The sequence below is a fragment of the Mytilus edulis genome, chromosome 11, assembly GCF_963676685.1.
Source record: "Mytilus edulis chromosome 11, xbMytEdul2.2, whole genome shotgun sequence".
NCBI classification, from domain to species: Eukaryota; Metazoa; Mollusca; class Bivalvia; order Mytilida; family Mytilidae; genus Mytilus; species Mytilus edulis.
The window spans coordinates 66,882,911-66,908,863 of NC_092354.1; the positions used below are offsets into that span (position 1 = coordinate 66,882,911).

Consider the following 25,953-nt stretch of genomic DNA (forward strand, 5'->3'; position numbering starts at 1 on the left):
AAGAGGAAATATATTATTTGCAATCATATCAGAGGGTGTGGATGTAGGGTCCTTTATTAATTTTTTTTATATTGTCTTAGGCCATTTTTCTTTATTCTTTGAAATTAAGCCCCCAGTTATTTTCTATTCTTTTTTTTTATCTACTTCTCTTTTTTGTAATTTTTTTTGGCGTCTAACCTGCACTTATTTCCAATTATTATATATTCTGTGAACTCCATTCTGACCCTCATTCACTATATTCTTGTTTTTATATTTAAGAATTGAATGCTTCTTTTTGTAACTTCATTGGGGTGTGAAATCGTTGACCGAAGTACATTTAAAAAATGTGCGCTTTTACAACCCTATGAAGTTACAAAAAGAAGCATTCAATACTTATAATTACATAATTATTATTGTGTACCTCGTGTTAACATGAATGATAAGTTTTATTGAGTAATGCAATTGCCTAAGGAATAACACGTGATGTGCAGTTATCCAATCAGAATAACGTATTACAATGAAACATACATCTATTGTAATTATTTACCTTTGATAATGAAAGCTTTGTCTTTGTCAAATGCCGATCCATCACAGACATCACACAGAGAAGGATTACCTTCAAATGATGCTAAAAGATAAAACGCATAATATTTTAAATAGTGTAAAAATATACTAAACCTACATAGCTGCCGTGTGTAATATATTATAAGTCTGATCAATGCTTTAGTTTAGGATGAGGTCTATACACCTTATCGATATTTATGCCAAACCGGATAGGTCATAAAATTACACAACTGTTTTCAAACCAGCTGAAGCTATCTGGGGCCTTGTTCAAACAATATATTGTGCATACATCTTTTGATACAGGCATGCTTAAAACCATCGGAAGCACATCAAAAAGAGCATGTTTAATTACTTTTTTTTTTTTTCAAAAATTCCTTCATCACCTATCAAAATTTTAAAATGTTCACCTTCCAAACTTTTCATCCCTCAGCTCATTGCTGGTGACTTTTGTTTTACAGCATTTGACCCAAACGAAGTTTTTTTTAAATAATTTTGTTTTTGGAATGGACTAAATAGCGATATGGTGTATAGTTTTAGTGTCCACAGCGGTCTTGTGTGATATAAATTATTAAGTAAACTGTGTTCAACATTTCGACTGGAGCACTGCTCTGAGCTTTTGTAACATAAATATTGTCAAGAATATAAATGTTTGGATTATAAAATGAAACTGCAAATCAGTTTGATTCGTTTTTGATCTGTGATGTTTACTGTTCAACAAATCTTTCAAAAAAAGAACCCACGTAGGACAATACAGTCCATTCAATTTCAATCAGAGTTCAAACGCCATGTTGTGCTTGGACAAAAAATATTTTTAAAACAAAACGGCAATACTAACCCAGTGCATTATACATTTAAAATAAAACAGAATCATATGCCTTATACAGAGTTATATATTATAATTAATAATTAAAACTTACCCCATTCTGACATACAATATACTCTTATATCTTTATTAGTATTGTACATTATGTCTCTCATACAACGGTACTCGAATACATCATGAGCAATACATCGTCTAAAAGTATAATTGAAACATGTGCATGTACTTTCATCTCCTGACATTGCATATGATTTGCATATCTTCAAATATTTGAATGAAAATATCCGTTATATTTTTGTTTGTCGTTTACCTACGTTAAAGGTAAGTCGATTTCATTGTCATATACATGTGTGATAAACATGAATGGAATCCTTGGGTTCTATAGAATTTAAAAATGAAGGAAAACATAGCAAATATTTTGGTGGAAAATCACCAGGATTGAACACATTTTTGCTATTGTTTATAAATGTGAAAGCACACATAATGACTAACAAACTGTAAATAAAAGTCCTTTTGGACTTTTATTCCGTTTGAGGGTAAATATGGCGTGATCTCTTGGAAATGTTTTTATGCCTTTAAGAGAAGAATATGGACATACAAGGCTTTTGAAGTGGTTACTCCTTAATTTGTATTTTTTACCTTTTAAAGTGATAATGCTATAAAGTAAAGACTTGCCTTTTCGTGGTATACACAACTTCTTCTATTAGTGAATATGAATCACAGGGTAAAATTGACAAGTTATTGTCAGGACTTAGGACTGTTATTTTATTTAGTCAATTAAACCTGCTATAGCGTGATTTCAGCGGTTTGTTGGATTTTGCGGATTATTCAATTCACGAAAAGGCTAAATGATACTAATTATTTTCATCATATCAATATAACTATAAAATATACCGAATACCTGTTCTTACAACATGTACAAGCTGACGGCGGTTAAGTAGATCGCTATTTTTCCTATAACATGTATACAATGTATGATGATTGACGTTAACCAAATGCGATGCCGAAAAATATATTCACTGCCAAGCTGAGTAAAGAAATATTTAACAAAAACAACGAACATTAATGTAAATTAAAAAAAAAGGAATCCATAAAAACTAACAAAATCAAACGTTAGACTTGATCCAACAACGGAACGAATGAATAATAACTGTAATATTCCAAACTGGACCCCAGCAAGTGAATAAATGTTTACTAACCGTACTACATAAAACCTTCCACTTCTAGTATAGCATTCCCAGCCCGTTTTGTTTTCACCACCAAAATCCTCCGTAAAGACAGTAGTATCATTACCTCCTACACTATATGTTTGGTTGACATTGTCTTCGTCACAAGGGCAAAGGTCATAGGTTTTGTTATGAAGAGTACATGGAAAGCCGCAAAATCCGTGAGGGCCGCTGTCTGTCAAATTCAAAAAGGTTTACTAAAGGTTATTGAAAAATTTTCAACGTTTTGTCAAATGATGCAATTGGTTGAAAGAGCAATTATAGTCAAACTTGAAATGTTTCAAATGTGTATAATAAAGATGCAAAATGAAGAATGTCTGTTACTTTAAAGAAAACCTATTCTGTTAATGATAATTCCATACTGCATCTTATAGTAAATAGGTCACGATGGCCTATTTTGCTTATGGCTGAAATGCAGTTTCAACAATCGAAAAATAATCGAACAATTAGAACATTTAGAATGAGGCCTATATAATTGTAACACTTGTCGACAGGGCTTTGAAAATATAGATGATCATTTTGTTTACAGTTAATATTTTTAACTTTACTTTTTCTTTAGAACTTATTGGAAAAATAAGATAAATAACTAAAACAGAGTACAAGGTTGCAGATAAAAAATCAAGAACAAAACCAACATCAGAGTTAAGTATTTGCACTGATATATGTTAAAATCCTTATTGACCAACTTCACAAACAAATCATATACTAGACTTAGTGTTGTTTTGCACACTATGACATGGGCCTGAGTTCTGACTATTTAATTTTAGAGATAGTCAATGAGAGTAATATTTTATAAATTTTGCGTTTCATAAATGTTTTCTCTGCATTTACCTTAATCAGACATTTTGAAACCACAAATCGTTAAATCCATTGATGTATTTTTTGCCGAATACAAGTTCCAAACCCCAAATTTGAAACCAACGGTGAATAATTTCTTAAATACATAACCAAAAGAAATCTTGGGAGAAAAGTGAAATTCATTCACAGTCAATTATGAGTTTCTAAATAACTTCTAAGTAAGAACAACCTCATTGAAAACTTATATATTTCACTGTAGGTTATATTTTTATACACCACAAGCTCTACACTTTGAGAAACTAATTCAACTTTGAAACGGAATAGAGTGGACACAATGACTTTTGTCAATATTTATCTGTTATATTGCATATATTTATTTCTCTAATTCTTTTGCAATTTAACATTTTCATGATCTATTGTATAAAACAAAATAATCAACGTGTGGTTGCCGTTGATCTCTGAAGATGATTGGCTGATTTTGAGGGTCATAACCTTTATCAGCTCACTGAATTTCGTTTATTAAATTTTTTAATTTATCTGATAATCAATAGACAAACAGATTCTTAATAAGTTGAGAGTTAAATTATCAATTTTAAAGCCCTCGCCAAAGTTCGATTGATAAATCCAAAACTCCATTGGTGCCAATGTAAGAATCTATATATATCTTGCTCAATGTATCTTTAAATGCAACAAAAAAACCTGACATTTCAAAAACATAATTTTTGGAATACATACTAGTACTCTGTTAGAACAATTATTTTAACAATAGTGCAGATACCATTTCGTATTGTTAGGTTAACAAATAAAACAAAATATAAAAGCAATCCAACATGACGCAAAATGACAGGAAACAAACAATACAGAAACTAAACATACTTCTAGAAATGTGAAAATAAGATTGCCTTAAAAATGATAGTAGGGCATAAAAATAAATGTTTTAATGAAAAAAAGGCAAAATATGCACATACCTTGTGTGCATATTGAACTTATTAGACCATCTAAAATTGATGGGAAGGTATCAAAATCTTCTACAAGGAAGACATTTTGGTTTCCAGATGCAATAGCTTGTAACAGGCTTGTATCAACACCATCTCCGACACCGACAGCTAAGATCTTGACATTTGCATTCTTTAAGCTTTGAGCTTTCGGAACTGTGCCGCCAACGGTTTTACCATCAGTTATAACAATTGCAAATCTATTGTCGACTGCACATGGTCGTCCTTCACCATTGTCCACATTCATGTTAAATAAGTTATTCTCTAAGTACTATTGAAATAAAATGTGAATGAAATAACTCAAAACAAATAAACTTATCAAACGTAAAAATATATTATTCAAGCATATTCATTATTGATAGTTCTTATGTAATCCTCCCTTTATTAATACGCCCGCTTACTAGTATTATGTATATTAATGATTCATTGAGAAAGAACGGCAGTTCTGCAAATAAAAGACGTAAATGTATAAAAATATAACTGCCAGTTTATGTTAGGATACTTAGTTCCACTTTTGAAGACTTTAATAGCCATCAATAGATTGTTTTCCTATTATTGGCTTTAGACTCAAGAGTTCATACTTTTTCTACAGATTACCTACAATGTGTTAAGACATTCTGGTATATGGTCAATTAAGAGCAACTAAAAGTAAAAAAATCGTCATCTAATCTACACTAATAAACTCAATAACACCTGAATACAAGGTAAATAATCCCATCAAAGATACCAGGAATATAATTTGCAAGACGCGTGTTTCGTTACCAAAAGACTTATAACCAACGTTCGTTGCAAACCAGTGTAAAGAGCGTTTAGAACACAAGTTATCGAAAAATGTCCAAACACAGTTAATGAGATATATGCGTAGGACTACGGGAGATTGAGTTACCATTTGATAATACCTTTATATATTCCTTTTATACAAAGCATACTTAATTAGTTTCGGTTTGAATCACGCACTTTCTGCTTTCACAGTATGACTGTGCCTAATGATGATGGAGATATAATCAAACAAAGGGGTGTGTTGGTTATTACTTTCAGCCTTTAACCTTAATTTCTGTGAAAAAAATTAAAGTGATCTTTTCCTTTATCTGAAACTACCACTTGCTTTTTAATAATTTTACCTCCAGTGCTGCTCCAATATGAGTGTCAGTTCCATTATTTACCAAGGAATCTATAGCAGCAAGAACACTAGTAGCATTCCCGTGGTCGTTTAAATCAAATTCTGTTGTTTGGTCATCTTCACCAGAAAAAGAAACTGCTCCAAACTGTGCTCCATTTGGTCCAACATTTGGAAATAATTGGACCACACTTTTTATAAATGTTTTTATCTGGAGAAATTCTACGTCGTTTATGCTACCAGATTCATCAATTAGGAAGACAATATCAGAGCAAGCAATACAATTTTCTACATTTGAACCTAGAATATAAATATTACTATAATTGAATCCAATTGATAGTGTTTACTTTAACCTAGAATTAGTATGATGAATAAAGTACACTATCACTTTCAGAAAGAAGTTTAGATTAGAAATGTTGTATATTGAAATAGGTTAGCATACCTTCGGGTTTATTAAGCATGTTTTGAATTTAAATACGGCCCATTTTGATTAATTTTAGGGGCTCTAACTTTTCGGGGGTTGAAGCTATAGACCACTTTGGTTTTAGCGACTTTTGTGTTATTGATTAAACACAAAGTGACTCATAATCAGTATATTATTTATCAATAATGTACTTTTGGATGTAACATGTTTTCAACTTCGCTGAAACTTGTTTGTCTCCACAGTTTATAGACATAATTTTGTCATGTGACCGTGACGTCATGAACGCTTTTTTTTCATGATTTACTCCTTAAAAGTGGAATTAAGAATTGAATCACAAGAAATGACTGTAAAATAATTTCTGTCTAGTCCAAATAACCTAAAAAATGTGGTGCACACTTTCAGATAAACCGCTACATTTTTTACGTTATTTCGAATAGACAGAAAAAATATTACAGTCATTCCTTAATAATCATTATCATCACTTTTATTAAAATATAAAGTTCAACTCCCTCAGGAAAAGATAACATTAGATATATAATGGGCTCTTAATTAAGATCCTCTTATGGTAATATCGGTCTTTGTCAGTTTTTGTTGTTAAAATCCTGTTTGCCTTTATGATAGGGGTACAGTAGTTTTTTATAACCTGAATCATTATAAAAATAAACAAATATGTCCACAAAGAAAAATAAAATGGCATATAGACAAAGCACAAAAGCAAAACTGAAAGACAAGAATACAAAAATAAAATGACCATAGCACAAAAATATAATGTCGCGATGTATAAGTACCGAGTCACGCAAAAAAAAGATAATACCAAACATGGACTAAACATTAAAGGTTAATAATTTACAAAGACAGATAAACATTATAACACGTAATTAAGATGATAAACAACGCCAGTACCGAAAACCTATAATTCAAGATCATATGTATTATTTATGAAGTTGAAACGGAATATTTATCAACTAGGTCTTGGTATCTTCCGATTAATTTTTTAGATAAAAGATACCAAAAGGGGTATTCAAAATTATAAGTCGAAACCAAACTGACAAAGCCGTGTAAAAAATAAAGAAAAGGATCAAAAGACAAACAGAGTATATAAAATATAAAATACAACATAGAAAATCAAAGACTGAGCAACTCGAACCCAAATAAACACCGGGTTTATCTCAGCTGTGTCTGAAGGGTAAACAGATCCTGCTCCACATGTGGCACCCGTCGTGTTGCTCGCGTAAGTACAAAAACGTACTGTTACACATGCCATGAACTCAAAGTGAAATGAAGCCTTTCAGAAATCCAGATATATAAGGTCGAGAAAAAATAGACATAGACAACCGAAAAACTTTGAAGGTAAAAACTGCAGTCAACAAACCACTAAACATCAAACGATAGACTTACCAAGACGGAGCGTACTGAAATCAAGATGATGGGTGCAAACGTGTCTTTTCGATGAAACGAATATGAATAGAAAGGATTGAAAATTCAACTGATTGACATTTGAAATGTTGTAAATGTTTACCGTTTGGTTTCGTTGTTTTCGTTTTTTTAGCATGACGTTCGTTAACCGACATAACATGATTGGCAGCCATATTGGATTTTCTAAAGTGGGTCCATAGCTTATTTTGACTTCCATACACTTACAATGGTGCAAAGTTTCATGCTTTTATCATCAAACCCACAATTCTTCAAAATATATGTACGAATCAGCTGGACTATAATCAAATCCGCAAAGTAAAACACTTAAATCTGTAAAATCAAGATCATCTGATTTACAATTGACGTTATTGTACATTATGGGAAACAGATTTATAGCTTTTTTAATCGACAATGTAATTTGTAATTGTAAAATAAATAATTTTGAATCATTTTTTTTTCTTAAAAATATCATTAAAAATATCATGTATATTGTGCAAGTCAAATTATGGACAAGCTTTATGACAAGTTCAAGGACAGTGTTTGTTGAAAGAATGAAACAAAAACAAGAACAAAAAGTTGCAATAAATATAATTTTTCGCAGATTTCAGCTGTTAAAAATTATCTTAGAGAGATCAAGAATTAAAACAATCGTGCGCCATTGAATAAAACAACACATATTTAGAAGTAAAAAGATGTGGCATAATTGCCATTGAGATAACTCTGCTTCAGAGACTAAATGACAAAGAAAATAACAACCATAGGTCATCATATGTCCTTCAACAATGAGAAAACCCATACCGCATTGTGAGCTATAAAAGGCCCCGAAATGACAGGTATACAAAATTTAAAAGTGAAAACAAACAGCCTGATTTATATACATGACCAAAAAAAAAACGTACAATACACATCAATTCATTAGCTTTCAGCAAACGTACTTGGTTTAATAATCGATAAAATGTAGCTAGAAAACTTATCGATCATATTTTAAAAAACATTTTCAAATAAGTGTTGAGTATTTTCATTTGATGTCCATGCCCTTTATGTAATTGATTGCATTTCTGCTCATTTATGATAGCCAATGAACAGATGTATTTATTTTATATGTGAATGTTTGCTCCGCTCAGTCATCATCCTTTGGTTTTGTTATCCAGTTCCCTGTACATATCTTGTTTCATTTATTAGCAAAATACATTCCTATATAAAGCATTATTTTTCAGTGTTCACAGAGAATAATAATGTTGTTCTATTATTAAATGTTTTTTTTTAAAGAAAGACTATAGCTTGGCCGATAGGTGCAGCTGTAACAAACTTGGTTTTCCCGCTTTACACTGCAGCTTAAACACTTTCTGTTGTTTTTATCTCCAATTTTAGTAACAAAGTGATATTCCGTGACATGTTGATTTCAGGTCACGTAACATTTCTTCACACTCTTGTGTTCGTTAATCGATAGAAAATATGTTTTATTTATTCATAAAAATTATATTAGCTTTTTTTTAGCTTCAGTATAAAAACTTAATTTATGTTAATATCAAATAATATCTATTTGTTTTATATAGTGTAAATCGTTTACTCAAGTACAGATGATCTTTTATACTTTTGAATCTATTAAAAGATCACAAAACATTTTTTTTCTATTTTAGCATGATTAAATCTTCAAGATCAGATTATATGCTAGTAGAAGAATTCGTACAGGAAATGTGCACCGAAGCAAAACGGTAAGTGTGTCACAGCTGCGCCATGTTTGTCATATTTAATCTAATAAAAGATAAAAGATAAAAAAAAACAAAAAAAAAACAGTCTTGTATAAATGTCAATTTAAAAATACCAATGAAAAAAATTTCCACAAGAAATTAAATGACGTACGGCCTTACACAATGGTCAAAATCCATATCGCATAGCAAGCTTGTAAAAGCGCGGCCTTGACAGATGAGGAACAATTTAAACGAGTAAAATAAAGGCATAATGTATGTACAAAACGAACAAAGAAACATAAAATACATCGACAAATGATTTCAGGCTCCTGACTTTTGACAGGTATAAACAAGATTTGGCGCAGTTATGCATATTTGCTAAACCCCCACCCTCCCCTGATCTTGAATAGTATTGAATCAACACAAAACAAAATACACTTTAAAATTCATTTTTTAAAGGCTTTACACATCAAATTGACACAAAACTAGCACATATCATAATCACTCTAAATTTAGAAAATAGAAAATGTTATTTGGTGCTTACCGTCACGCGTGAGCTTTTAAAAATGTCGATGACTTTTGTCTCCCGCAGTTTAGTGTACGTATCTTGTATTTTGAAACTTTACTTATGAGATTCAAATGAACTAAGTTATTGTAGCCTAAATATTGACCAAACGCTGTGTATAATTAAATTTCAAGTCACTTCAATTTACCGCCAGAATTTGAAGTAACTTCAGTTTAAATCGCCTTTAATGTAAACAGATTGACTGAAACGTATCTGTAAAAAGCAAAATCAAAAAAATACCGAACTCCGAGGAAAATGCAAAACGGAAAGTTACTAATCAAATGGCAAAATCAAAAGCTCAAACACGAATAGTTAACAACTGTTATATTTCTGACTAAGTACAGGCATTTGCCCATGTAGAAAAATGGTGGATCAAACGTGGTTCTATATCTAGCTAAACCCCTAACTTGTATAACAGTCGCACAAAAATTCCATTATATTGACAACGATATGTGAACAAAAACAAACAGACATAACAAGTAAAAATGTCAAAATAGAGATACAACAGTCAACATTGTGTAACCCATTGGGCATTCTTTTTTAATCTCGAAAGTCAGGAAAATTTATGGTTCATACGACTAATACCTATGACGAATGATACTATTATTGATTTGAAATGTTTGATTTTAATGAATTCGCAAGGACAAATTATCTCTACAATTTTCCTTTTCACATCGCAAAATATACATAGCGATGCTGCATGTCATTAAAATGGTGTTCATTGCCCTTAAGTGACAAAAAAATGGTACAGTTTATTGTCAATGGATAACAATGTTGGAATGGTTTACCAGTTCAATCATTCAACGACATTTTATCATTAAATGATTCCAACCACATACATATTGCGTCAATAAATTTAGGGGTCCATTGATACGTGCATTTCGATACGAACCAATTATTCAAGTTGCCCTGACATGTAGATATATGATTATTGACATATTTGCATGTGAAAAAAGCTTTCCCAGTTCATGCTGTATCAGGAGGAAATTTAGGCAACAGACGTCTACCGATGTTCAAACGAATCAATCGATTGAGAAGACACACACGACTTTCTTTACTCAAACCGTCTGTGACGACATAAAACGAGTTCATATAACTCAATTTTAAATATCTTTGTAATAATATTTTAAACAACCGTAAAATACAAATTTTGATAATGTACCTAAAATATGGCAACAGTATTAGGAGTTATTTTGATCAATGATTAAAAATGTAACTCTATCACTTCACAAATACGAAAATGTGTCCATTATTTCAGTTTAAAAAAAAACCAACATATATATTATGCAAATATCGATACATGGAAAGTGTTGACCATCATTCTTTTGATCAGAATAACTTAACAGTATTATTTCTGATTTTCTTCTAAAAGGACATATATATTAAACAAAAAACCGTCTAAAATTTAATTGTTCAACATTACCTTCAGACTTTCCGAGAAAGCTGACTAACATGGCCACCATAATTTCTTTCAACATCTTCTTCGTTGCTTAATTTGTTGTAAACTAACTTTGTATAAGAGTGATAGTTGTATGTAACAGATTTCAAAATCAATGATAAAAGATGCACATGGCTAATTCTGACATATTGTATTTTATTAAATCAAATTGTTTTACAAAAACTGTCTTTGTTTCAACAAATGTATATATTAACTCTCAAATGTTTAGTAGATTTTATTTTACGAACAAAAAGGCTACAACAAACATTTTTTTTCGTTTCGTAATTTTCAAACTTGTAATGAAAAGTTATTCACATTTTTATAGATATTTCCTTTTCCACACAAAAAGTCGCTAATAGAAATGGAAGGTAAAATTGATCTTATGTTTTATTGTTATTTTACGGCGTGTGTACTCTTATGATGATAAACGATGTAAGTTAATAAAATATAGCCTTTTAATGAGGGATTCAATTGTAACTTATACAGGGACAAAAGTTCACACCTTACTACAATGGAGCAGAGACCTTAGTTGTTATCTATAACACTGCATATGTCCATTCAATACCAAAGAAGCAGTGTAATATGTATCATTTATATCTTGAGGGGCTATGGAAATCTGATTTCATGTTTCACCTGAAAATGTGGAAATATTATACATAACCAGTATATGAACATGTTACCCAAAGGTCCTCATGAACGTACATACTCCTTGATGTTTGCACTGGCTTAATACGTATCTCTTATTTGCATATCAAATTGAATAGTAGATTTGGATTAAAATATTCAACCGCATTATGGATTTTATTCAGAAACTTCGCCGTAATTGAACTGAAACTTGTTAACAAATAATACACCCATGCATGTAAAGGTCATTTCTTAACAGACTCCAAAAACTGCAAAAACTCATTCCGACAAGAGTAATGGTTAGAACAGTGATATAACTAAGCAATTAAAAACGTATTAAATTTCCTTCGTACGACAAACTTTTTTTCTGGATTGATCTTCATTATGTTTGTATGTCAGAGGTTCGTACATAAATAGCTGAAGCTAATATCAAAACGGACCTTAGCATAATAGCCAAAATCATCTGTGATCAAATATACCAAAGGGAACTTTATTCTCAAAATAATTTCTAAATCTAAGAACAAAGAATTTAAAGTTGGTATATGTGACATCATGTCAGCATACAATAACTGTCAATAGAGCTGATGATACCCCCTCCCCTCCCCCAAACAACAATAAACCAGCAGCGGTATCGATCAAGTGCTAGTAAATGAATTAAACACTGCCCTTCATCAGATGCGCTCAAAACTAAAATGGGGAATGTGTCAAAGAGACAACAACCCGAGCAAAAAGCAGACAACAGCCGAAGTCCACCAATGGGTCTTCAATGCAGCGAGAAACTCCCGCACCCGGAGGCGTGCTTAAGCTGGTCTCTAAACAAAAATGTATACTAGTTCAGTGATAATGGACGTCACAATAAACACCAAAGTATACATAAGAAACTAAAAGTAAAAATCATACAGGACTAACAAAGGCCAGAGGCTCCTGACTTGGGACAGGCGCAAAAATGCGGCGGGGTTAAACATGTTTTTGAGATCTCAACCCTTCCCCTATACCTCTAGCCAATGTAGAAAAAACAAACACACAAAAATACGCACATTTATACTCAGTTCAAAAGAAGTCCGAGTCCGATGTCAGAATAGGCAACAAAAGAAACTAAACAAAATGACAATGATACATAAATTAACATATTTATGTATCATCTGTATGGTAAAATGAATATTTTTGTCTTCAATTTCACATTTTCGGTCTACTTCTAGATTTATACAAACACATGACTACTACCTGGTCATCTAAGCTGCAAGAATCTATTCTTATTGCAAATTCTTGTATTATACTTTGTGACAGGTGATGCATTTTTTTTAAATAGGAGCTGCTGGTCCTAGAGAGTACATAATCTTATTCTATGCAACTTTCATATAAATTAGGGGTTAAACTAGCTATAAAACCAGATTTAACCCACCATTTTCTACATGGAAATGTATGTACAGTTATTCTTCTTTGTACCCTTTTTTAGTAACACCCGAACCAAAACAATTGAAAGACAGGAATGTATAAATACGTAAAAACGTAAGGCGCTTTATGATCAGAAGGGAACAAAGCAGAATAACTGAACTCATCTAAGGTAAACTATGCCTCCGGGGATTAAAACCTTTTTTTTCGTTATGTCTTACTGTATCAACGGGAACTTTAAAAAATGTATGATATAAATCATGTTCAGAGCACAGCTCTGAATACTCAAAGGATGATATGCAGGGGTCGAACAATGCATCTGCAGTGGTTCGACTCAGCGCTTGTAAATGAAAATAACCCATCACAAATTTGGTATGCACCCGAAACACTCTCTGGCTTTATCATCATATTTTAATTCAATACCAAACTTCGAAAGTGTTGCATCAATACGTAACAAATTAAGGTGCAAGAACGCAAAAAAAAACTTGTAATAAAAGCCGAATTCTAATATGACGTGCTTCTTTAGCTTTGTAAACAACACTGTGATAAAATTCTCGATAAAATATACTTAGCGCAGACTCAGAGATATACATAATAATGGCTGTTACAATATACTTCCAACGTAAATCTACATGTATTGGAACCTATTTGCAGACCCTTTGCCGATTTTATTGTTTTAAAAAGTGCAATTAAAAAAGACAAAATAACTTTTATTCTTATTCGTATGCATAATGAAATGAAGTAATGCACAAGAGCTCGGAGAAATCAACAGAATAAAAATTAAATAAAATTCCGCGAAAGTCTATTTATCTTTTTGGCGCATTTATGTCATTTCACAACATGAAAATATAAGTGTAAGTTAATACAACATAGCCTTAAAATGTTTTATCTATCAAACTGTATATGTCCATTGATTACCAAAGAAGCAGTGTAATGTGTATCATTTATATCTTGAGGGGCTATTGAAATCTAATCTTATCTTTAACCTGAAAATGTGGACATATAGATTCCTACACTGCAACAAGTGTATAACAATATTTCTCCACTCGAGACAGTTAAATTTTATTATTTAAAGCGCGAGGCTTGCCGAGCTCTTTAAATAACTAAAATTTAACTGTCGAGAGTGGAGAAATATCGTAATAAACGAGTTCTGGTGTAGGAATCTGTTTCTCTAATGATTTTTTTCCTTCTTTTTCAAAGATTTTCAGAAATTTGTGTTCTTTATATGCGACGTCATCAGGCATGGTTGCCTTTTTTCATGACGTCACAATAGAAAAATTCAGAAGAAAACAAAACATTTAGACGTCATAATCAAATTTCGACCAATCATTTGCCGAGAACAGATTTTTCACTAGTGAGGAGAAATATTTTTCTCACACCGGCCAGGAAATGTGAAAATAGCACAAAAATTAGAGAAATATAATACATCACCAGTATAGAAACATGTTAACCAAAAGTTCTCGCACATACCCCTCGATGTTTGCACTGTCGTAGTACTTATCTCTTCTTTGCATATCAAATTGAATAGTAGATTTGGACTACAATATTCAACCGCATTATGGATTTTATTCAGAAAATTCGCCGTAATTGAACTGAAACTTGTTAACAAATAATACACCAATGCATGTACAGGTAATTTCATAACAGACTTCAAAAACTGCAAAAACTCATTCCGACAAGTGTAATGGTAAGAACAGTGATATAGCTAAGCAGTTAAAAACGTATAAATTTCCTACATACGACAAACTTTTTTCTGGATTGATCTTCATTATGTTTGTATGTCAGAGGTACGTACATAAAAAGCTGAAGCTAATATCAAAACGGACCTTAGCATAATAGCCAAAATCATCTATGGTCAAATATACCAAAGGGAGTTGGAACTTTATTTTCATAATAATTTCTAGATCTAAGAACAAAGAATTTAAAGTTGGTATATGTGACATCATGTCAGCATACACTTATTGTCAATAGAGCTGATGATACCCCCTCCCCCTAACCAACAATAAACCAGCAGCGGTATCGATCAAGTGCTAGTAAATGAATGTCCCAACTTACATAATTTGACATTATAACCGTTTTGTGCAGTAAATATACCTGACACTTTTGTTTTAACTAGAGTTTACATAGCATCACAATATGTAAATTGATTTCTATTTCCGTTTTAACCACATCTTAAATTGAGAATGAAAATGGGGAATGTGTTAAAGAGACAACTACCCGAGCAAAAAGCAGACAATAGCCGAAGGCCACCAATGGCTCTTCAATACTAAACTCCGAAAAATACACAAGAAACTAAAGTAAAAATCATACAAGACTAACAAAGGCCAGAGGCTCCTGACTTGGGGCAGGCGCAAAAATACGGCAGGGTTAAACATGTTTTTGAAATCTCAATTCTCCCCCTATACCGCTAGCCAATGTAGAAAAAAACAAACACACAACAATACGCACATTAATACTCAGTTCAAAAGAAGTCCGAGTCCAATGTAAGAATAGGTAACAAAAGAAACTTACCAAAAATGACAATGATACATAAATTAACATATTTGTGTATCATCTGTATGGTAAAAGTAATATGTTTGTCTTCAATTGCACATTTTCGGCCTACTTCTAGATTTATACAAAAACATGCCTACTACCTGGTCATCTAAGCTGCAAGAATCTATTCTTATTGCAAATTATTGTATTATACTTTGTGACAGGTGATTCATTTTTTAAAAGAAGAAGCAGCTGGTCCTAGAGAGTACCTAATCTTATTATATGCGACTTTCATACAAATTAGGGGTTAAACTAGCTATACAACCAGATTTAACCCACCATTTTTTACTTGGAAATGCTTGTACAAAGTCAATCATGTTACAGTTGTTTTCTATTGGTTTGATGTGTTTGAGCTTTTGATTTTGCTATTTGATAAGAAATTTCATTTTCCTTGAAATTCGGTATTTTTGTTATTTCAATGTTTAGTAATATTAAAAATTCCAATAGCGTTGTAAAGCGTGATGACCAGCAATACATTTCTGATCAAAACTGAATTTCTCTCTTTTCGGTTTTCGCCATTGCGTTGTCGGCTTGTCATCGACCTATGCGTTTGTATACTCCTTCCGCTTCCTCTCTATGATATTTACAAGTCCATTCAAATAAAAAAAGTTTTGGACCACCTGTAGTTAAATACAAATGTGAATATTTCTTTTTATACTATGCTTTTTGTTTAAAATTTGTCATCTGATGTCCAAATAAATAATCTATATTTTTATAGAAAATATATACAGCATAATAAAATAACAAGGCCGGAACATTTAATTGTGAAAAGAACAGCTATTTGTACAATGTGCAAAGGACGAGGATATTAACAAGTAGAAATTACGGTACGGTCTCCATTCTTTAGGAATATCCAAACCATACAGTAAGCTTGAATCTTTTGGTAAGGAAACACGTGAAACAATTTAAACAAGAAAACTAAAAGACTGATTAGTTCTAAAACAAAAAACCCAAAACCGATATTATCAGCAAAAAAATAAATAAAAAAAATGACAATTTCTTCGTATGTTTCAACTTCCTCAGGAAAAGAATACCAAAGATGATTTTGGCTGTTATTACTATGTCCTTTGTGTGTTCTTGCTCCTGAAGTTATTACATATTGATACAACACTTTCGAAGTTTGGTATATAATTATATATGATGATAAAGCCAGAGAATGTTTCGGGTGAATACACAATTTATAATATGTTATTTTCATTTACAAGCGCTGAGTCGAACCACTGCAGATGCATTGTTCGACACCTGAATATCATCATTTGAGTATTCAGAGCACTGCTCTGAACATGATTTTAAAGTTCCCGTTGATACAGTAAGACATAACGAAAAAAAGTAGTTTTAATCCCTTCATGCATAGTTGACCTTAGATGTGTTCAGTTATTCTTCTTTTTGCCTTTCTGATCCTAAAGCGCCTTACTTTTTAACGAATTTATACATTCCTGCCTTTCAATTGTTTTGGTTCGTGTGTTTTTTATGAGATAAAACTAGAAAAGTACTTTACAGACTAACATTGATTAAATGTTAATGACTTGATTTCTATTCGAGTTTTGGACATTTTTGTACTTTATAAAGATAATCGAGAAATTGTCCAGCCATTTTTTTTTCCTGAGCGTTACCGAGGGATAACATTTAGGAATATCACAGCCCAGGCCATGTGTAAATTTACAACAAATATATGGCTTACGTGAATTATTTCGTTTCTAATAGGACAAATACGGACATTCAAAAACTGAAGCGGGGATGGGTATGTGGTGTGCGTGGCTGTTCTATTGTATCCACTGTTTGATAAATGTTAAACAACATCCAATAAATCTGTAGCTTGCATGAATTATTTCTTAAATAACCGCCAAAAACAAATGTGGTTGATTCTTTTAATTCTCGAAACCCACCATTTTCCTTTTTTAATTTGCATTTTTTCTATCTCGAAAGTACCGTCAAATTAACTGTTGCCATTTGTAACCAAGGAGCCACCATGTTGACTTGCTGAAATCAGTAAATGTGAGAATAATGCAAAAGAATAGAAAAAAAAGCAATACCTACCTCAAAAAAATATTTAATGCAATATTATTCTTGTTTAAAAGGTAAAAGCAATTGAAAAACCTTCAGCTTTGGCGTTTTCATTCGTTTGACGTAATGTTTTGAAATGACCTTAATGCACCGAAAATATTTATGGAATTTAAAGGATTTTTTTTTTACGTCTTTTCGATCCCTTATGCATTAATTCCTTTTGGTTATGCCTCAGAATGAGAAAAAAAGGTTCTGTTGGATTTTTCAATAGTAATTTTTAACATAGCGAAATCGACAAAGTGTTTGCACATAGGTTACGATTTACATGGGTGGTATATTTTAACAGCCATTAAATGTACATCTCGGAGTCTGTGCTAAGTATAGATATATATAGGCAACAGTAGTATACCGCTGTTCAAAACTCATAAATCCATGGACAAAAAACAAAATCGGGGTAACAAACTAAAACCGAGGGAAACGCATTAAATATAAGAGAACAACGACATAACACTAAAATGTAACACACATAGACAAAATCCCACGAGAATGTCAAATATAACATATATATATAACATCAAAACCAAATACATGAATTCGGGATAGACAAGTACCTTGACACGTCTTATCGCAATGTGAATTTACACTCAAAAATAAGAGAAAACAAACGACACGACGTTATAATGTAATACAAACAGAAACGAACTATATTATAACAATGGCCATATTCCTGACTTGGTACAGGGCATTTTTAAAGGAAAAATTGGTAGGTTGAACCTGGTTTTGTGGCATGCCAAACCTCGCACTTTTATGGCCATGTGAAATATAACATCAAAATGACAACACAGGACTACAATATAAATAAATTGGAGAACACATTTGACAAAGAATCACACGAACAACAGCCAACAAAAGGCAACAAGTTCAAAATTTTAATACGCCAGAAGTGTATTTTGTCCACACAAGATCTACGTGTGACGCCAAGATACAAAAGTTTGAAAGCCGAAACGAGTACAAAGTTGAACAGCATCGGGGACCAACAGATCAAAAAGGTTGTGCCAAAAACGGCAAGGGTTTTCTGTTAGTTACCAGAAAATCCCTATAATTTAGAATAATTTATACTTTTGCAAACAGTAAATTTTATAAAATTAATATTCAAAAGATGTACATGATAAAACTGAAGTATTAACTTATTACAGGAAACAACTGAAATACATTAACATAACCAGACATTTGAAACACAAAAGTAGACACATCCGAATAAGTTTAAGCCTCCACGCCAAGTGACGTCCTATTTGAAACTGAAAAATGATGAAAAAATTACGTCATTTGAATTTGTAAAACAGATCATCAAAAAATGAAAAATGACGTCACATAAGAATGAATAAGATAGAATTAGGATTGATTCAAGATTATATATTAGAACTAAATACTGATATTGCATTTAATAACAAAGCACATTTTAATACTTATTAATATCAAACTAATAAAATTAACGGTACCAATTGTCTTGCACCAGATGCGCATATCGACAATACATGTCTCTTCAGTGATGCTCGTGGCCAAAATATTTGAAATCCAAAGCTTATATAAAAGATGAGGAGCTATAATCCAAAAGGTCAAAAAAGTATAGCCAAATCCGTGAAAGGAATCAGAGCTTTGCACGAGGGAGATACATTCCTTAATTTACCTTAAGGTAGCAATTAACTATATTATAAAACTATGTCCGGTTTGTTTTGAACTTCAAACGTAAAATATCGTACTGATTACGTTGAACGAAATCAAATCTGATAAATGAAGGCGGTGATTAATTTTCTTTACCATAACACATTAATATAATAGAAAAGACGTCAACACATTTGACAAAATCCGATGAGAATTACAAATATAACATTAAACATTTTAACTTAATACATGAATTTGCGATAGACAAGTACCGTGCCACGTCTTATAGTAATGCGAGTTTACACTCGGCAAAACAGTCACAATCGGGAATAAGTCACGTTTGGTAATTAAAAGATTAGACGACATTATGACATAACACAATCTACCATGTGGTAAAAATGTCCTTAGCTAGTTTGGTCAACGGCACATCGTATGGATCCACCAAATTGTGATGGTGTCCATAAAATTTACGGAGTGTCAATTTTAATCTGTCCTCATAACTTTGTTGGAGCAGTTTCAGCGTAAGGAGCACACTCCTGTATATGACGTCCGTATAGTGTGAACAAACGCGAGAATAACGTATCAATTGTGATATGTAAACACCATACGAAGGGGCAGAGGGTATGTTACTGCTGAGAAATGGGAAATTGATAATTGGGAAGTTGAAATCGTCCCGTTTATCATAGATTTTCGTGTGAAGTCGTCCATCTAAGTCAATATTGAAGAAAACATCAAGGTATGAAGCAGTCCTTCTAGTATCAGTGGTATCCTTAATTTCAAGTTCAGTTGGATATATGAGATGTAAGTATTGGCTGAAATATGGGTTATTCAATGATAGAACATCATCAATATATCGGAAAGTAAAATTAAAGAATTTCGCAAGGTGCTTTTTCTTTTTGTCTTTCAGAAGGTTCTGAATGAATTCTGCTTCATACGAGTACAAAAACAAATCAGCCAGCAGGAGTGCACAATTAATACCCATTGGAATACCGATTGTCTGTTGAAATATAAATCCTCCAAACTCAACAAATATATTGTCGATCAAAAAGTCCAGCATTTTGATAATATCATCTTCAGTATATTTTCTGGGAGATTCAGTGTGATTTTTCACAAAATATGAATTATTGTAACCCAAAACAAGAAATTTGTATCTACGATTTCCATTTTTATAGAAAAAGCTCTGTTTTATGAGATGGTGTAGTCGATCTTTCAACTGGGCATGGGGAATAGTAGTATATAGCGTAGAAAAATCAAAAGTTGTTATGTTGCTGCAAAATTGCAAAGATTGTGATTGATATACCTGGAATTTTATCACAGTGTGGTTAACAAAGTGAAAGAAACATGTCATATTAAAATTCTTAGTATACTATGCTAGCAATTGATGATTTTACATTTGTTTCTATAGACAAATGTACCACCATAACACGGACGTAATGTTTGATTGCAAATAACACAATTATCCATACAGAACGGAGGACAAGGATGTAAAAAATAGGAGTCACAATGCGGCCTCTAACACTGGTTAATGTTAACTTTAAAACAATGAACAATCTGAATTGCAAGAAATATATTTTTAATTATAATCCATTGCTGCAACTCCCTCGGGCAAACTTGACTTTATAAGATGAGTTTTTTGCTTTTCATTCTAAGACACATTTCGTCGTATTGCTCTTCAAGTTTCTGCGTATTTATACATTCATGACTTTCAACGAAAAGCTCATCTGGTGTACCAAACTACAAACCTAGCTAATCTAATGACTATTTTTACATTATTGGCTTTAGCGATTATGATTATAAACATAAAATGCATGAGTTCGTCGTTGATAATTTAGACTATACTTATAATCGATTGTTTCAACTCCCTCAGACAAGGTTGGCATTAGGAATTTTGTTTTATTGTTATGTGGTCCCATCTGATCATATTTGATTGTAATCTACATATATGTACCATTGCACTTTCTTGGTGGAAATCAAGATATGTCTAAAGAACACAACTCACACCTGACATATCGTAATAGCTACATTCATTGCAAATGGCACCAACATTGGAACACATTGGCTACAAAAAAAATCCACATCAATTTAGAGTACCAGCAAGTCCTCTTTTTACTCAAAATATTGTATTGTAAATTTTTCTTAGTAGTTTAGATATATCAGACTGAGTCGTTTTAACAAAATTATTTGACCGCATTAACCAAAAATGAACTTATTTACACTTTATCATGTAAATATATGGCCTCATTGTAAACCAATAATATATCTATGTCAGAACGGATCGTATGATAAAAATGACACCAACTTTGGAACACAATACACCTTATCCCTAATCCTGACTGACCCGGCCTCTTGAACATTTGAAGCATACAACAATCACTTTTTCATTGTGGCGTCAGATATTTTGTTTTATGACGTCAAAATTTTACGCAAACCTGTGTAATGTTCAGTAATGGCAGACAAATAGCGATAAGGTGAATTTATACTATATCTAAAAATGTAGCGTGCCGTTATTTCCTTACTGTATCCATAATAATGAACCGTCACTAAAGTGACTTTTTAAGTCAGTAGTTTGTGATAGGTTTTTTTAAACAAAACTATTTAACGGCATCATCCAACGCTCACATGACTGATTCATATACTTTATCTTAAAATAAAAAGTACATGTATGGGAAGTTCTCTTCTTGGAATAGTATATTGTTAAGAGCTTGTCTCACAGAAAACCATGCAAAATTTGAAAAATCGTCCAGGAGGTTGGTTAAAACTTTTCCAGCAAATGAAGTTTTTTCATATCCTAGGTTCAATGGAAACCAGAAAATATATTTGAAACCTCTCTGAATTGTGTCTATTTTTAGTAACAAGCTAATTTGCCTAATTGGACAAAATTAGCCAAAAATTCCTTCAAATATATGTTTATTTGAAATTACTTTAAAAGTCACCAAATTAGTTCTATTTGGGTTCTAGCAATTTATATTGTCGAAATATATGTAAAAGATAATAAATTACGCATTTAAAAAGTTTTCTATTTATTTGCACACTTAAAGGGTGCTCTGTTTAATGCCTTGTTTTGTATAAGTCATTTACTAGCCAAGTTCAAGTCGCTGGTTTTCGAAAAGGTGAAAACAGAAATACATAAAATAAATTTCTTTCCACAAATTTTTATTGGATTAAAAAAATATAAAAAATCCACCCATGGCAAATTAGTAAAAACATCCTTATTTTTTGTTCTAAAAACCCACCTAAAGACTTTTCCCGCATTTTTAACTAAACCAATTTTGGGCATATATCAAACAAAACATGATGTTATTATCAATTTAAATGTTTAATTTTGAACATTTTTTTTAAATTTTACTCATGTAAAACAATTTACAAATGTATAACATATAAATGAATAAGACATTGTAGCTTTCGCTTAATGGTTGTTATCAAGAGTTATCTCCCTTTATATTGTTCTCCACACTACTATAAAGAAGGTACCTGCTCAGATCATGAGATGCAGACTTCCCTGAAACTAGCAACTAAGCCTTTTTGTGATAGTAGGACCTTACATAAGCTGTTTGAGTGACATAAAGATGCATCACACTTTGTATTGATGTCAATGCTGCAATGTGAAGATACAAGTCAAGAGTTTTCTCACATTTTGTCAGCTCAGAGCTTTGCCATGTTTGCATGAAAATGTCCTGTCACTGAGTGTCAGATAATGAGATATTACAAAAATGTAGAGCTGACACCAAGAGATAATGTCGAGGCTAAGTTGAGAAGGAATTTAGTTTGATGTTGCTATTATGACCACAACGAACGTCAAGTTTAAAGCAGGTCTTGAACTTCCGTACAGAAAACTGAACAGAAGTATACAGCATGTACATCAGGTAAATAATAATAATATATAAAATACAACAAATAAATCATTGGCTGCATATCTTTTATTAAGAACTAAAGAAGGGTCAGCCGATACACACCCAACATAGCCAGGGGGTTGCAAAAGGGGGGGGGGGGGGTCCGTTCATATAAAAGTAACCCCACCCCATCCCTGCTGGTTGATTGTATTGTGAGTCCATGTAACCTCCCAGTGGAAATTTCTGTTAAGGGCAGACATGTGATATAACATGTACAATATCTATAATTATAAAGAAATTTAAATGCAGCTGTAATCCCTTTACAGTTTGGGATTACAAATACAGGTCCTTTGTCTGTGACGAACCTAATTTATAAGAAAATCACTCCTAGGAAGAGGGGGTGATTTTCTCGGTAACAGTCACCAGGAACAGTCTATACGTTATTGTATAAAAAGTACCTGCAGTCCCAATGCATATTATACCATCTGACATATAGATATAGAAAGATGTTGTATGAAAGCCAATATTAGAGACAACTCTCCATCCAAGTAACAATTTATAAAAGTAAACCATTATAAGGTACGACCTTCAACACAGAGCCTTGTCTCACACAAAACAGCAAGCTGTAACTGGCATAAAAAATAACTAGTGTAAAACCATTCAAACAGAAAAACGAGAAATGTATGTACATACATATTTAAATCATGAATATAATATTGGCAAGATATATAATAACACATGTAGATTTACATTGTACATATATTTCAATAGTTAATACCTTTTATACCCGTTAATGGGACTTATTATGGTATAACTTTGTCTGTAGGTCTATCATTCTGTCAGATATGGCTTTGAGAAGTTATTGAACTTTCATTTTTGAAACAGCAACATGCGCTCATGGCGAAGCTGATCAATTGTCTCTTACATTGCAAATAAACATGACATACAATGTACAAATGTATGTACCAAAACTCAATTTTAGGCATTATATTTCAGTAGAATTTTGGCTAATGTTGCAAGATTATTTGGTTAACTAAGGGCTCAAGTAATTTAGTATCAAATACATAAATGGGGCATATGAAAGTCAATCTAATGATAAAAGTTTCCCAAATCAAAAACATTGGTGATATATATATATATACATGTATATATCCTTCATATGTATTATCAAAATGCAGATTACAATAACAGGTATAGTACATGTATCAACTATGTTAAGCTCTAAGTTCCTTATTATTCGTATAAACTGGGAATGAATTTAACAAAAACAGCGGTTGCCATTTATTCTTGTCTGCCAAATATTTTTTTTTTTTTGTAAATTGTTTTGATATGAAAATATGCTGTCTGTCTGTTGTCATTGATTCTTGCCTGTCAAATATTGTTTTTTTGTAAATTGTTTTGATATGAAAATATATTGATTCCTGTCTGTCTGTCTGTCTGTCTGTCTGTCTGTCTGTCTGTCTGTCTGTCTGTTCGTCAGTCCGTCCTTCCTTAGAAAATTCACACAAATAATCAGTTTTTCACCTTTTTTTATGATTGGTACAAGTACGTCTATGTACTTTTATAATGACAGGTTACATATCAAGTTCAAATTTTGTTACGTCTGATTCAATCAAACATGTCTAATACTCAGTTTTCAAACCTTTTATATATATAATTATTCATCGTGCTGAAAGATATTGACTTGATATGTATTACAATACACCATGCCAAGTTATAGATTATTTTAAGTATATAGCATTTTTTTCCAGAAATTTCAAGCAAGAGGGGACTATGTATTTCTATCCAGGATACTATGCTCCGTCACTCTCATAATTATTCTCATGATTAAAATTCGTTATTTTGAAAATGAGTAAAGTAAATTAGAAATTAAATTAATCAATTTTGTTTACATTCAAATTTAACCATTGAAACGAAATAGAAATTGTTCTCAGGGTTGGAATACATGTATTTCTAATGTTGAAATTTGGAATAGTTATATCATTGTTTTGCACATATCATGCACATGAGTAAAAGGAGGTGTGGATTATATGTCAATGGGACAGCAATCCAACATTATTGTTGATTGTATTAAAATTGTTTTAAAATTGTTTTTGATTATACATAAGATGTTTTTCTTTCTGTCATAACTTGGTTTCTGCTCAAAAGGGTTCTATTTGTATATTTAACAATAAATGTTTTTCATATTTTAGGTTGTCCACGCTATTCAGTGAGCACATACTTCTGAAGCTATTCGTTGCTAGAGCAGTATAACCCATATGTACAAGAAAACAAGCCGCTTATGAATGAAAATTCAGCAGTTGAAGCTACTTACTGTTTAGCATGACACACATGTTAAATTTTTTTCTGTTCGTGTCCTGATCTGACAAAATCATGATAGAAGTTGTGGAGAAATTTTAAACTTGATAAAACATGTACAAAATGTTTCAAATGGATAGAAATTAAAAGTATTTGATAGTATAGTGCATAGGACAAGTCAGGTTTTACAGTGCAAATATTCATGTGTGAATTTGGTGGGTATATTGAACTTGTAGTTACATACATGTAATATACTGAATAAAATGTCAGCGAAATTCATAAAACATGGAGTTGGAAAGGTTACATCGCAGTAAGAGAAAAGTATTAAGATTCACACTGCAAGTTCTAAGGCTACCTATACATGTATCTGTGAGGCTGGAAAAATTCCGAATTTTATATAATCATGGTAATAAGCCAGAATGAAGATCCAAATTACATAAACTACAATAGTTACTGAAGTTGGATACTTTGTTAAAAAGGAAACCGATTAACAACTGAACAAACTCAAAATAATCAATGCATGTTTTCTGTAAAAAAAAAATCGGAGACCTCAACCTCCAAAGTGTCAGTTTCTG

General features: G+C 31.9%; 2 protein-coding genes across 2 annotated transcripts; both read right to left on the reverse strand.

The window, feature by feature from the left end:
* Window positions 1-518: 518 nt before the first annotated feature.
* LOC139494506 (uncharacterized) lies at window positions 519-5,828 on the reverse strand. The gene is made up of 5 exons (XM_071282666.1): window positions 5,504-5,828; window positions 4,356-4,653; window positions 2,563-2,764; window positions 1,461-1,558; window positions 519-607 (listed from the first exon to the last, which is right to left on the reverse strand). The coding sequence occupies exons 2-5, from the start codon at window positions 4,627-4,629 to the stop codon at window positions 519-521; spliced, it is 663 nt and encodes a 220-aa protein (XP_071138767.1). The 5' UTR covers window positions 4,630-4,653; window positions 5,504-5,828.
* On the reverse strand, window positions 4,798-11,073 carry LOC139494507 (cartilage matrix protein-like). The gene is made up of 3 exons (XM_071282667.1): window positions 11,019-11,073; window positions 5,504-5,799; window positions 4,798-4,827 (listed from the first exon to the last, which is right to left on the reverse strand). The coding sequence occupies exons 1-3, from the start codon at window positions 11,071-11,073 to the stop codon at window positions 4,798-4,800; spliced, it is 381 nt and encodes a 126-aa protein (XP_071138768.1).
* Window positions 11,074-25,953: the final 14,880 nt, after the last annotated feature.

Coding starts and splice junctions, on each gene's coding strand:
- LOC139494506 (XM_071282666.1), bottom strand. CDS start 4,629: ATGAATGTGGACAATGGTGAAGGACGACCATGTGCAGTCGACAATAGA. Junction 1,559..2,562: donor GGAAGGTTTTATGTAGTACG/GTTAGTAAACAT, acceptor TTATACTTTTAG/ACGATGTATTGCTCATGATG. Junction 608..1,460: donor ATATTGTATGTCAGAATGGG/GTAAGTTTTAAT, acceptor TTTATCTTTTAG/CATCATTTGAAGGTAATCCT.
- LOC139494507 (XM_071282667.1), bottom strand. CDS start 11,073: ATGTTGAAAGAAATTATGGTGGCCATGTTAGTCAGCTTTCTCGGAAAG. Junction 5,800..11,018: donor CTTTCTCGGAAAGTCTGAAG/GTAATGTTGAAC, acceptor TTTATATTCTAG/GTTCAAATGTAGAAAATTGT. Junction 4,828..5,503: donor ATATTGGAGCAGCACTGGAG/GTAAAATTATTA, acceptor TTTTATTTGCAG/AACTGCCGTTCTTTCTCAAT.